At 39.2% G+C, this 14,099-nt stretch overlaps 2 protein-coding genes across 5 annotated transcripts in view; one reads left to right on the top strand and one right to left on the bottom strand.

Annotated features, from left to right (window-relative positions):
* The window catches only part of LOC114478566 (uncharacterized), a 34,582-nt gene extending 32,715 nt beyond the window's left edge, over positions 1–1,867 (bottom strand). For 3 of the 4 annotated variants that reach the window (XM_028471710.1, XM_028471714.1, XM_028471717.1), the window contains exon 1: positions 1,788–1,867. The gene's annotated coding sequence lies outside the window, so the exon portion shown is untranslated. The remainder of the gene's footprint in view (positions 1–1,787) is intronic. The other variant, XM_028471712.1, reaches the window with a different exon arrangement.
* Positions 1–14,099, top strand: part of LOC114478453 (zona pellucida sperm-binding protein 3-like) — a 35,744-nt gene that overhangs the window by 1,661 nt on the left and 19,984 nt on the right. Inside the window, exons 2-3 of the mRNA XM_028471550.1 lie at positions 2,736–2,845; positions 10,220–10,632. Of these exons, the coding sequence (XP_028327351.1) occupies positions 2,736–2,845; positions 10,220–10,632 (523 nt within the window). The remainder of the gene's footprint in view (positions 1–2,735; positions 2,846–10,219; positions 10,633–14,099) is intronic.

Raw genomic sequence — 14,099 nt, 5'->3', positions numbered from 1 at the left:
AAGCGCGTCGCTGACTGCTCTGTTAGCTCGAGTCTTTACAACATCCTGTTTAGATCGACTTTTTTGGTGAAAAAAGTGTTCCAGCTGCAAACTAAGCTATTTTCAGCCCAGACTTTTTGGTGCATCACTGATAGAAATGTTATATTAAATAATATGGAGGCCCAGATAATAATTTTAAAGCATTGTAACACTCAACAATCAGCAGCCATCCTCAGCAGCTTCTGCTTGGAGGTCAGACAGCAGCTGAATAGGCCCAGGGAATCTGCTGAGAAGCCACTCTGTGCTCTCACTGAACCCTCAGCACCCTCTTCAGACACACTACTGCGCACTAGTTAACCAAAATTGAGTACTTGAACACATTGTAGTTACCACTTATCAAAGAGCAACTGAACCCAAAAAACACTTTATTCTGCTGAAAACAAATGTATTTGGTATGAAACAGTGTCGTTGATTGATCCTCGTCTAACTCTTGACATTTTAGTCAAAGTATTAAAATGTGGGATATTTTGTTGTAAAAATGTAAGAGTGACTGCCCTCTATGGGTGGAAACCTAGCTATTATAATCAAATTTTGCTATTGACTGAGAATGGTGGTCATGAACCATCACTGTTAGCCCCGCCCCTCCTAATAAACTAGTATCTGTCAACTCTGCAATCTGTAGGGCGCAGGTTGGATAGAGAGAATTCTGAATAGAGAGGTATAGTGAGTATTGAGTAGCGAGTTAGCATTACATATATTGTTCTTCTGTGATTTCATATAGAATGGGCGTGTCTTAAACTGTTCCAGGAGCCCTGTCCATAATCCAGACATTTTTTGAAATTACAGCCCAAACTCCAGTGTTTAGTTAGGCCTATCCTCTTAAACTAAGGTTGATATCACCATGATCATAATTATGTTCAAACCCTTTCCATAAACTAGGACACATTTATTTTGAAATTTCTCATTTTCTCCTTCATCTGCATCCTATTTAAGATCAAACTGCTCTGTATTTAAACTAAAATGAGTGACAGCCCAGTTTTAAGGCAATATATATATATATATATATATATATATATATATAGTGATGTGTATTGGAAACACTCAACCCTAATTATTTGATGTTTAAATCCTATTTTAACAATTCAAGACACATAATTAATTGGTGTTCAACCATTAGGCATCCGACCAATATCAAATGGATTCCAACAGTATACATGTTAGCTAGCTGTCCACCTGTGCTACTACACCTTTCTTTGTGCTAGTGACATGTTAACCTTGCTAGCAGCGGTGCTAACACCTGAAAGAACAAGCGTCCAGCCCGGCTTTCAGAACAAGGCTATCCAGTTACAATGACACTATTACGATGATAAACCGTCCTTGGGCAGAAAAGGGGCTGTAGGTCTGATGGACGGCCTGTTTCTGAGATGTTATGAGCTGAGCAGTGATCAGATCACACGGTGAACCTTTTCTCCATCAGGAGCAGCTTCATCTCAGCATTAGGATCATTGGAGTCACACACAACACACTCATCATTGACATACGAGCCAACAAGCATCAGCGATGAGCAGTAACAAGTAGCTTTTAACCACAGTGAGATTGAACCTGGTAAACAGACTGAAGCGAGCTGAGGAGACAAAGAAGATCCTCCAGCCGAGCCCGCGGTCACAGGCCGGACCGGGAGGCTCCTTCCGGCTCCGAGCGGACAAAGCGGTGCAGCGGTCACACCCGGAACACGTTTCATCCAATTTATCGTAACAAAATGCAGCGAACAACACAACTCGACACACGGAAAGACACACTCAACTCACCGGAACACATGAAGCCACGAGCTACTGAGCAGCCTCTCCTCTCATCAGCACCCGGCTCTCCCTTCAGTCTCAGTGCTTAGGGACCGAGGAGCACGAGAGCACTGGTTTATTTATTTATTTATTTATTTATTTATTTATTTATTTATTTTTGACACGCTCATCCATACAGAAAACATTACAAACACGAAATATACAATATATACATCATGTATACAGTGAACCATTAAGTCAAAAGTATCGTTATGGTCATGGGATGATCTGTAAATGTTTAACATAAATATTTTATGCAGCTTTTGAATTAACATTCTTCAAAATATCTGAACACTGGTGCAGTTCTTTCAGAAAAAAAAATCGAATTTTACCCAGTAGCATAATACATCATTTAAGGCTCCTCATCTACCTTCAATGAAATAATGTTTGTAATAGTTATTTAATTCTTCTATTGGTGAAGTTTTAAAGATGATGCCACCTCTGTGTACTCTGTGTAACTACAGAGTAGTTGTTTTCTTCATCAGTTTGTCTGCTGAGCTATAAAAATACATTATAGTCAATGAGCGGCACAGTGGGCAGGGACCGTCTACAAAGTGCAACATTTAAAGGACAAGTCGACAATACCATCAACACATTCACTGTCTCAAGATGTTGCTCTGGATGTGAAATATTTAACAGGCCATGCTAACAATATCAAAACAGGCATTCAATAAATAAATGCTTTTGCGAAATTTATATGAATAGTAATTTGTAAATCATCAACAATGCTGTAAATAATTAGCAATAAACTTTTTTTTTTTAAATCAGTGTAGTTCTCTGACACAAACAAACAAACTTGACTTGCTCCCTCTGCACTTACTTCAGCTAAGATGGTATTAAACATTTTTTTATATATATTTTTCTACATTCAATTTTACATTAATTGCAAAAATCACTGTAGTGACCTGAAAATATCAGACACATTAATGTTGGTAACAACGTTTCTTCTCATTTCAGAGTTGTTGACTTGGATTTGGAGCCAAGGTTTAATCTGTTGGTCAGCTTGTTTTCATCTCAGAACAAATCCAGTAAGATTCATTCATTCTATGCAAACATCAACATGAACTATATTATCTGTTGGTCCATCCTGAAATATCATTATAAACTATTTACTTGAATTTATTTTTGTTTATGAATAAATGAAACTATTACTAAGAACCAATATTATTATAAATCTTCCATGAAGCAGTCAGGGACACAGTTCATGGACCAGAACCAGTACCACGTCCATGGTCCACAACTTCCAGCTCATGATGGACTCCACACCACTGGTTGGACTGGTGTTGATTTTGGAGCAGATACAGGCAGGCTTTGGCCCTTTGCAATAGAAAACCCAGAATCCTTTTTTAAATAAATGTTTATATATGAGTTGGTTTGTAAATCTATTTTTACTTTGTGTAAATAAAGTCATTTATTCTGTATTCTACAGAGATTTTGTTCATTGTTTAATATCTACTTGTAAGCACACACATTTATTTTTTTTCAGATAATTTAATTGTTCTTTACATCCACACATTCTGAATTTCAAACATCAGCATGTGTTATTTTTTTTTTGCCCCAAGATAGAAACATAACCTGTCCTGCTGAAGCACATACTATTAGGTTTGTATTTTTATTTTGATATATTTATGGGAATATAAAGTTCATGCTACACTCAACTAAGGAGTAGGACATTTAAATAAAATAATGCGATTGAGATTTCCTCAAATCAAACATTTATTGAAACACATCAAACAAGAGCAGTGTGTCAATAATGTGTCATATGACCTTGATCATTAATACCAGCGCTAACACAAGTTGAACAGCATGATGAAGACGACACACAAACATGTTTATTTAAATACAACAGCATTCCTTCAGTCACACACAGTAGGTCCTATATAGATGGATAGAATGACATCCCGATGCACCTAAGTTTGACACAAACTTGCACTGATATTCTGGTTGTATTAAGTCTCACCAGCAGCGCGATCATGCACATGCACAGAGTCAGCCTTAAAAGCATCTATAATGCTAAACAAACATATCAAAATCAAAGTGTCGCCTTTATCTGCTCTACTTATGCAAGCGGAGTCAAAGCTAAGTAGCTTAGCAAATGTTAACACTAACACCTTCATTGTTATGAAATAAAACGTCTTTGATAATTACCTGTGTTCCTGAACATTGCCCTAGATTCCTGAGATTCCAATGAAGACGGGTAGATTTGTTCGGCTGAATCTTTACGTAGGATAGGCAAATCCCCAAGGGAAGTTGTGTAGACTCTGATCCATTTTAAATTGCTTTCTGCTTTGCTTTCTGCTGTGCGATTGCGTATTTCCGGTTATTGTGAAAAAGGTCTATCACTACATGAGCCAGGCTGGGGCGATATGGGCAAACTGTTTGCTAATACTGCATTTGATTTCATTCGGAACCTGGATAAATCCGACAGATCGAATGGAAAAAGTGCAGTAAAATGGCCCTTGAGCTCGGGACCCTGACTCGGGAACTTGGGCAGGATCCAAGCAGCCCGAGTCGGTCGGAATGACATTTTAGCAAAATGGCAGTGCCCACCGTTAAACGTAAACAGTCACTTTCTCCTCAATTCTCACTTTTATGTGCGGTCTAATTTGGCACGTGTTACTAATAGTGCAGAATAACTCTGTAGTGGTATTTCCATCCTCACTCTGTTCATTTGAACGCTGCTCTGCGTAAGTAATGATATAGTTCAATGCACTCTCTACAGTCTATGGTTCAATGAAGCATGCAGGATTACCCCCGCTAATGTCTTCAAGTCTTACTTAAAGTGTATGACGCTTCTCTACCCTCAAGGAGCTCATATATATTTCCCCAGCAGGCATTTTTCCTCCTCAAAAAATATAAAAACGATCATCAGCTTGTTGTTTTCCGAGCTTACTGAATGAAACGCATTTACCTCAGAGGTCAAAATTGACGACAAAATCCGGGTTCCGAATGGAATCAAATGCAGCATAACTTTAACTAGTCAAGAAAAAAGTGTACTGGAGGAAAAATGCCTGGGTGGCGCTGAGAAACAACGGTAAAAAAGATAGTCACTTGAGGCTGCTAAATATGTGAAATTGGCGAATTTATTTGGTGCCATTGTCACAACATCAGCAGCAGCAGGTGTTGGAGCTGCTGCACCGGGAGACGAGCGAGGAGGGGACAAACTCAGCATCGGGAGCCGGTGGATATATATATAGAAGACCACACAGACCACCCATACCAAAAAGTTTTCTAGCTAGCTATAAAAACAAACTGGCGCAAATCTCGGTCAAAATAAATGCTAACAACACCAAATCTGAGATCCTTAGTTGGCATGTGACTGTGAGTGTATGCGCCAAATTTGAATGATGTAGGCCACTAGGGAGTGCTACAAATAACGAATATTTATATCTCTTAATTGGCACGACCAATTGTTACCAAATTTGGAGGGTATGATGTTGGGTCCCTTCTGAGGCAATATCTCAAAGTAATTCACGATTGGTCAAAGTGGGCTTGGCTAATGACATAATAACTCATAAATAAACAAACATTTATTTCTGTTGAATTATTATGTTGAGGGCAGTGAAATTTACAGGGTAGATATAGAAGACCACACAGACCACCCATACCAAAAATTGCACCACTAGGTGGCGCTATAATTGCAAAAACATTTTGGCCTTTAACTTTCACATTTTAATTCACATCTTTAAAAACATCATATCCACATGTTCCCTACATAGAGTCGCATTTTCTGACATAGGCCACGCCCACTCCCACAGCACATTGCTCTTTGTAAGTCACTACATATCAAAAACCTACTTTTTCAAATTACTCCTTGGGGTTTTGTCCAATCAGCGTGAAACTTGGCACGTAGAGTCTTCAGTTGGACCTGATCTACAGTTCAGCAAAAAAAATTGTTCTGGCAAAATATGCGCAAAATATTAACGAGTAAAATTTTCTAGCGAGCTATAAAAACACAAACTGTTGCATATCTTGGTCAAAATAATTGCTAACACCACCAATTCTTAGATCCTTGGTTGCCATGAGACTGTGGGGGTATGAGCCAAATTTTAAAAAATTAGTCCTCTAAGGGGCACTGCAATTATGAGAAATTTATATCTCCTAAATGGCACAACCGATTTTTACCAAATTTGGTGGGTATGACCTTGGGACGCTCCTGGGACCGTATCTCAAAGTGAATTGCGATTGGTTAAAGTGGGCGTGTCTTATAACTACATAACATATAAATAAACAAACCTTTATTTCAGCTGAAGTATTATGTTGAGGGATGTGAAATTTACAGGGTAACCATAGAAGAGCACACAGATCACCCATACCAAAAAGTGCACCACTAGGTGGCGCTAAAATGGGTGCAAACGCATTTTGGCCTGAAACTTTCACACTTTAAATCACATCTTCCAAAACTTCACATTCAGCTGTTCACAGCAAATGGCATGTAGGCCTGTGTCCTGACGCTCGCCACAAGCCCGTCATCCTTCGTGACGTACTTCCGCGGGCTCCGCGGAACCCGGGGCCGAGTCGCGCGGGAAGGCTTGGCCCCCTTTCATAACTGCTTGCAGTTCAAGTTATATTTATGTTTCCCCCGGTAAAAGTAGCGCTGCAGGCTAAATCGTGCAAGGTAGGGCGGTGACCTTTGGGGGTTGGGGGCCGTGAAAACTTGGCACGTAGAGTCTTCAGTTGGACGTAATCTCCAGTTAACCCTATGAGTTTGTTCGGGTAAATTATGCGCAAATTATTAGCGAGTAAAATTTTCTAGCTAGCTATAAAAATGCAAACTGGTGCAAATCTCGGTCAAAATAAATGCTAACAACACCAAATCTGAGATCCTTAGTTGGCATGTGACTGTGAGTGTATGCGCCAAATTTGAATGATGTAGGCCACTAGGGAGTGCTACAAATAACAAATAATTATATCTCTTAATTGGCACGACCAATTGTTACCAAATTTGGAGGGTATGATGTTGGGTCCCTTCTGAGGCAATATCTCAAAGTAATTCACGATTGGTCAAAGTGGGCTTGGCTAATGACATAATAACTCATAAATAAACAAACATTTATTTCTGTTGAATTATTATGTTGAGGGCAGTGAAATTTACAGGGTAGATATAGAAGACCACACAGACCACCCATACCAAAAATTGCGCCACTAGGTGGCGCTATAATTGCAAAAACATTTTGGCCTTTAACTTTCACATTTTAATTCACATCTTTAAAAACTTCATATCCACATGTTCCCTACAAAGAGTCGCATTTTCTGACATAGGCCACGCCCACTCCCACAGCACATTGCTCTTTGTAAGTCACTACATATCAAAAACCTACTTTTTCAAATTACTCCTTGGGGTTTTGTCCAATCAGCGTGAAACTTGGTACGTAGAGTCTTCAGTTGGACCTGATCTACAGTTCAGCAAAAAAAATTGTTCTGGCAAAATATGCGCAAAATATTAACGAGTAAAATTTTCTAGCGAGCTATAAAAACACAAACTGTTGCATATCTTGGTCAAAATAATTGCTAACACCACCAATTCTGAGATCCTTGGTTGCCATGAGACAGTGGGGGTATGAGCCAAATTTAAAAAAATTAGTCCTCTAGGGGGCACTGCAATTATGAGAAAATTATATCTCCTAAATGGCACAACCGATTTATACCAAATTGGTGGGTTTGACCTTGGTGCACTCCTGGGACCGTATCTCAAAGTTAATCGCGATTGGTCAAAGTGGGCGTGGCTTATTACTACATAATATATAAATAAACAAACTTTTATTTCAGCTGATGTATTATGTTGAGGGCTGTGAAATTTACAGGGTAATTATAGAAGAGTACACAGATCACCCATACCAAAAAGTGCACCACTAGGTGGCGCTATAATGGGTTGCACACGCATTTTGGCCTGTAACTTTCACACTTTAAATCACATCTTCCAAAACTTCATATCCACCTGTTCACAGCGAATGGCACGTCGGCCTGTGTCATGACGCTCGCCACGAGCCCGTCATCCTTCGTGACGTACTTCCACGGGCTCCGCGAAACCTGGGGGCCGAGTCGCGCGGGAAGGGTATGATGTTGGTTCCCTTCTGAGGCGATATCTCAAAGTAATTCACGATTGGTCAGAGTGGGCTTGACTAATGACATAATAACTCATAAATAAACAAACATTTATTTCTGTTGAATTATTATGTTGAGGGCAGTGAAATTTACATGGTAGATATAGAAGACCACACAGACCACCCATATCAAAAATTGCGCCACTAGGTGGCGCTATAATTGCAAAAACATTTTGGCCTTTAACTTTCACAGTTTAATTCACATCTTTAAAAACTTCATATCCACATGTTCCCTACATAGAGTCGTATTTTCTGACATAGGCCACGCCCACTCCCACAGTACATTGCTCTTTGTAAGTCACGACATATCTAAAACCTACTTTTTCAAATTACTCCTTGGGGTTTTGTCTAATCTGCATGAAACTTGGCACGTAGAGTTTTCAATGGGACCTGATCTAAAGCTGATAAAATGATTTTGTTGGCTCAAAATATGCGCGAATAATTACTGAGTAAATTTTTCTAGCTCGCTATAAAAATGCATAACTGTTGCATATCTCGGTCAAAATAAATGCTAACAACGCCAAATCTGAGATCCTTGGTTGGCATGTGACTGTAAGGGTGTAAGCAAAAAGGGGGCGTTGCAAATACGGGAAATGTATATCTTATAAATGGCAAGACCGATTTTTACCAAACTAGGTGGGTATGACCTTGGGTCCTGACGCTCGCCACGAGCCCGTCATCCTTCATGACGTACTTCCACGGGTTCTGCGAAACCTGGGGGCCGAGTCACGTGGGAAGGCTTGGCCCCCTTTCATAACTGCTTGCAGTTCTAGTTTAATTTGGAATTAAAAATGGAATAAACCTGCCACCTAATTCGGAATTAACTTTAGTTTGGAATTAAATTAGCATTAGGAATTATGCGTTTACAAGGTCAGGTTTAAAGAGGAATTAACTTTTATTTTGCTTTAAAGAGGAATTAAAGCTCCCATGTAAACGTGTGCTGTGACACGGTTATTTATTTTCTCGCCATTCATTGTTTACTGCAAGACCTCCACAGATGCCTCTGCATTCATCTGTGGAACCAAACACTAGTATAGTCCACTGTGCTTGTCTTCTTTCAGTCTCCAAGCTGTCTTTATTTCTGGCAGTGGGACACCTCTCCAAGCTATTGAGAACATGCACCAGCGTCATTTGACATCACATCTACAGAACTGTGTGAAAAATTAGGCCCCAGAATAGCAGTACAAAATGCATCACACAATCTGTTCACTGTAATAGGGAGAAATGTGTGTGGGCTCACGCTTCATTCCCATTAGCATTAAAAGACTTAAAATTAATGTTTATTTTTTCACAAACCCTGCCCTATGCTCCTTTAAACATTTGATACCATTTTCAGTCATTGCTAGTCTTCCTTCATTGTCTTATCCTCTAATTAAATTGAAAGTGCTTTTGAAATTGGTCGTACTTCGGCTAATTCAGTACCTTTGAAGTCACTGTTTCACAGTTTTAAAGTATGCAAAGCATAATCCAGTGGTTTCTTAATATAGGAGATGTTAGCACAATAAACATACGTGCTTGGGTAAATGATAGTGTTTGGTTAAACGTATTCTTCATGATGAAGCTGGTTAGATGTTAAACTTTGAGATGTCTGAGGGATAAACAGTATGTTTATGACGTTGTGGGGATTAAACTGGACTCTCTGACAGTGGTGACAGAGAGGAGGACCCTGTCCAAGGTGAAGGCCATCTTGGTCAATGAGTCCCACGCACTCCATGATGTGCTGGTCCAACCCTCACAGAAGCACCTTCAGCACCAGGCTGATCCAACCACGCTGCTCCACAGAACGCCACAGGAAATCATTCCTGCCTGTGGCGATCAAACTGTATAATTCATCACTGTAACCTCACAGCTTGATTGTTGTAAATATCTAAATCATATTTGTATATTTTTTGTAAATATCTGTATCATATTTGTATATAATTTGTATATTAGTATTATTATTATTAGTATTATCTATTCTACTTTATTTTCTACTACTGTAATGTATGTGTATCGGATCCCTATTTTTTTTAACAGTCTTTTACTTAACTATACACTTATTTAACATTTATTCTTTCTTTCGTCTTTGTTAAACGTTTTATTCTTTTATTTGTGATATTTTTTATGTGGCTGTAACATAATCAATTTCCCCCTGGGATTAATAAAGGAATTCTGATTCTGAGGCATTATTAGCAGAGCAGCAGGTGTGTTAATGAAGAGGAGGAAGCACACACACACACACACGCACGCGCGCGCGCACTCAGTCAATAGACATGTCTCTCTGTGTGTGGCTCCTGTTCATTATGTTCTGCTGCACAGTTGGAGCTCCTGTCCAGCGCACAGCCCGGTGGACAGAGGCTGACCCGTGGCAGACTGACTCTTGGAGAACGGAGTCCTCCTACCACCGTCTACCCGTTTTCCTGCACGCGCCTCGGCCACTCGTAGCCCTGGATGTGATCCGTCCGGTACATGAACACAGAGCTCTGCAGGCTGACCTCACTGCACTGCTCCTACCGCCACCAGCCCCTCCGGGAAGCCCCGGGGGCGCGGAGCGGCGTCCCGTGGAGGTGTGGTGCGGGATGAGCTCCGTGTCCGTGCGCCTGGACCGGCTCCTGCTGCGCGCCTGGCCGTCTCCATCTCAGTTCAGACTGGGATCCTGTGGTCCTCAGAAAGTCACAAGGCGCTTCATCTACTTCCACTCCGGGCTGACGGACTGTGATGTGGAGTCAAAGGTCAGCATTTTCTCTTTTATTACTGAACTGTCCCAGTCTGCTCACACAGCCTGTGTCATACTGGGCTGCTAATAGAATGGGATGATTGTTCCTGTAAAAGTCCATGTTCTGATACCATGTGCTTTTTAAAGCTTGCAGTTAAGAGGATTTTGAGCGTTTTTATTAATCAAACTGATCCAGAATCAATACATTAATCTAATTTGCCTCCAAAACAGTGCCGGCCCTAGCCTCTTTGGCGCCCTAGACAAGATTTTCTTATGGCGCCCCCTAATACAGCGTTTTTTTATACCAAGTAATTGATATTTACATCAATGTTATGTTATTATCAAATTCATTTCTAACACTTGCATATTGTAGTCTTCACCATATCCACAAAGACGCTTTACATAAGGAGAAAACATGAGCAAAATTACCTTTTTGCCATTTTATTTAATTTTGATAAAAGGGTTTCACATACAAATATAAAATAACACAAACTAGTAAATAAAATCCAATTTAAATATCTTAGTAACAGGTTATATATATATATATATATATATTATTAGAGTAAGGCATTGCACAAAAGAAGATACAGATAAAAAAAAATATAGATAGTGGTGGGTTGGCTCATCAAGTATTTTTGTGAAAAGATGCATAACTTCCAGGTTTAACATAACAATACACAAATTTCGGTAATAAACACATAGCAATTTAAACAATTGCAGTTTGCAGAGGTATTGCACAAAGAAACTATTTAGTAAAAATAGTGTCATTTTCTGGTGGTGCTTTATAAAGCAGTTTTAATCAACACAAGCTAAAAAAGCCCCATTCAATTGTAGGGAACCAAACCACATCAAGCCTAACAGGATTAATCAAGGAGCCTGTTTCTTTATCACGAACTGTTTACAAAATAACCGCCCCAACAACTTTGAGGTGCATAGCTAACCCCACTATGAGGCCTTTGAACCCAATAACGGAGCCAAAACGACTGGCCCAACACTTTGAAGTGTTCAGTACGAATTCTTTTTACGACTCCGCATGGGGGAAGAACATCAGTCTTCTTCCTCCTTTACAAACAGATACCTTTGGGATCCTGTAAGATCACAGAACTGTCCCACTGACCCCTGACCCCTGTGGTGAACTGTCACACAAGGACACTGCCCAGGCCTCTGCTGGGATGTGTTCTAGTGAAATAATGAGAACAAAAGAAACCATACTATGTTTTGAAAAGTCACAAACGAAAACATTATTGTAATGTTTCTGCGAAATTGAAATTGCAAATATTGTGTGTCCTAGTCCACTCTTCAGATAATTTTGTACCCACAGAATGCTCTTTTAAATGTCTCATCATTTAAAACGTGCTTAAAATACCAGAAAACATCACAAAAGTTAGTTTAAGGTATCTACAGCAACAATATAGTACAGAAGAGGCATAACATGATTTTTGTAGTAAAATGTAAGTAAAATTCATTAACCAGCTCCTGAAGTAATGCTAGGCTATTTTTCAGTCGTGTTTGATTTCAAACTGTCTCATAATTCATGATATTTTAAGATATGATATCGAAGAGAATATTTGAATTACGCTGAATTGATTAGTATGGTTTTATATGTTTAGAATCTTCCCTTTTGTTGTCTGTCTCACTGATACACAAGACCACACCCACAGGCAGACAGCTGAGACACTGGCAACTTTAAACCAATCAATGAAGCTTTCCTCTTGGGAGGCGAGGCTCAAAGATAATCTTTTAAAAGGAAGAAAAATTTCCGTTTTGGGGCACTGGCCATTTCATGCTCAATGCGTTTCCCTTCCCCATCTTTTTATTTATTTCATTTTATTTTTAGTTGAAACAGTTAGATTTTTGGAAACAACAGCTTGCTTGGTTCGGACGAATCCAGCATCTAGCCCGGCCCTCAACCCCTATGTGGTAAGCCACGAGCCATTCTCTAACCCAGCTGCGAAGGCCAGAACTGCCTGGATCGGCTGAAGGGCTACACTCTGTTGAAACGCAACAGAACTCAACGGTGGCACGTCCCGCTGCATTTCTTCAAACAGCACCTCCAGGTCCAACCCTGACATCATCTTCAAGGTACCAGAATGAACTCAGATCAGCAAACTTGATCCACAATAGCTCACATCCATACTTCCATAACTGCACACTTAAATACACTCACAACATGTTCCACACACAGTTCATTCATGTTTGTTCGTTCTCCCCTGTCTGTCTTCCCCTCTTTGTTTTATGAGCTCTCTTTATGATTTTATTCTTGGATTTTATGATATTATTACAATATGTATCCTGCATTTTTATTCAATATTTAATAGACTGGCATTCTCCTTGAATAGTGATTTCACTTTATTACATATAATCCTCACTTTTATTAGCCTAGAAATGCATTTTATCATGATTTAAATATCCCATTTCAATTGATATTTTGACTGTGTTAATTGTTGAATTTTGAAGAAAAGGTTAAATGTAATCTTTGATTCCTCTGATTCATTAAAGCTGTGATGATGGTGTAGATTGCTGTTTGAACTCACTTTTCCCTGGTTTCAAATTAATGGGTTTAGTCTAAAAACTTAGACATAATTCTACTGTCAACAGGAGTGGCACCCCGCAAAAGTTGAAGTAATATTAATAATCATAATTAATGTTCTGATTTATATAACCCATTATTAATAATTCCTCCTCCTACACAATCTATTCATCCTTCAGTCCAGCCTTACAACTTTATTCTCCTGGTTTTCCTGCCAGCGAAATCATCGATGACATTGTCACATTTCCTCAGTGAATCTGAATGAAAAAAAGAATGTGAACCCACTAGCTCGTCTATCAATCAAACCAAGTCATAGGATATGCATGATGTAATTAGAAATTGATAAATATTTAGATATTCATGAATAGAAAAAAAAGCTGTACAAATTTAAGATGTAGCACAAAGCAGATAAAATTAGATGAAAGTTATTTATTATTTATAAAGTAAATTGACCCAGAATACTAATAAAACACAAGTTTACAGATGGAATACAGTTTTATTAAAAGTAAAAAGGTATTTTTTTTTATTTTTATTTATTCAGTTTATTTCCGACATGGTTACATTCACTTTTTTTTTTTTTTTTTTTTCTTTTTTTGTACATGCCGAAAAAGGAGACGAGAGAAGCAGTTTGCTTATCCGGGTCCCGTCCCCTGTTTTACCATCGCAAATTTACATGGGTTTACATGTCTCTCTGGTCAAACATTCTTGATTTCTTCTGAACGTCCATCTGTAGTAGTATCGGCTAAATTAAATGGTAAATGGACTTGATTTTATATAGCGCTTTATCACCACACTGAAGCAGTCTCAAAGCGCTTTACATATCAGCTCATTCACCCAATCACTCTCACATTCACACACCAGTGGGACAGGACTGCCATGCAAGACGCTAGTCGACCACTGGGAGCAACTTAGGGTTCAGTGTCTTGCCCAAAGACACTTCGACACATAGTCAG

The sequence above is a fragment of the Gouania willdenowi genome, chromosome 16 (assembly GCF_900634775.1).
Source record: "Gouania willdenowi chromosome 16, fGouWil2.1, whole genome shotgun sequence".
In the NCBI taxonomy this organism is placed as follows: Eukaryota; Metazoa; Chordata; class Actinopteri; order Blenniiformes; family Gobiesocidae; genus Gouania; species Gouania willdenowi.
Note: the sequence above shows the minus strand (reverse complement) of the source record. Positions and strands in the feature narration are given on the sequence as shown.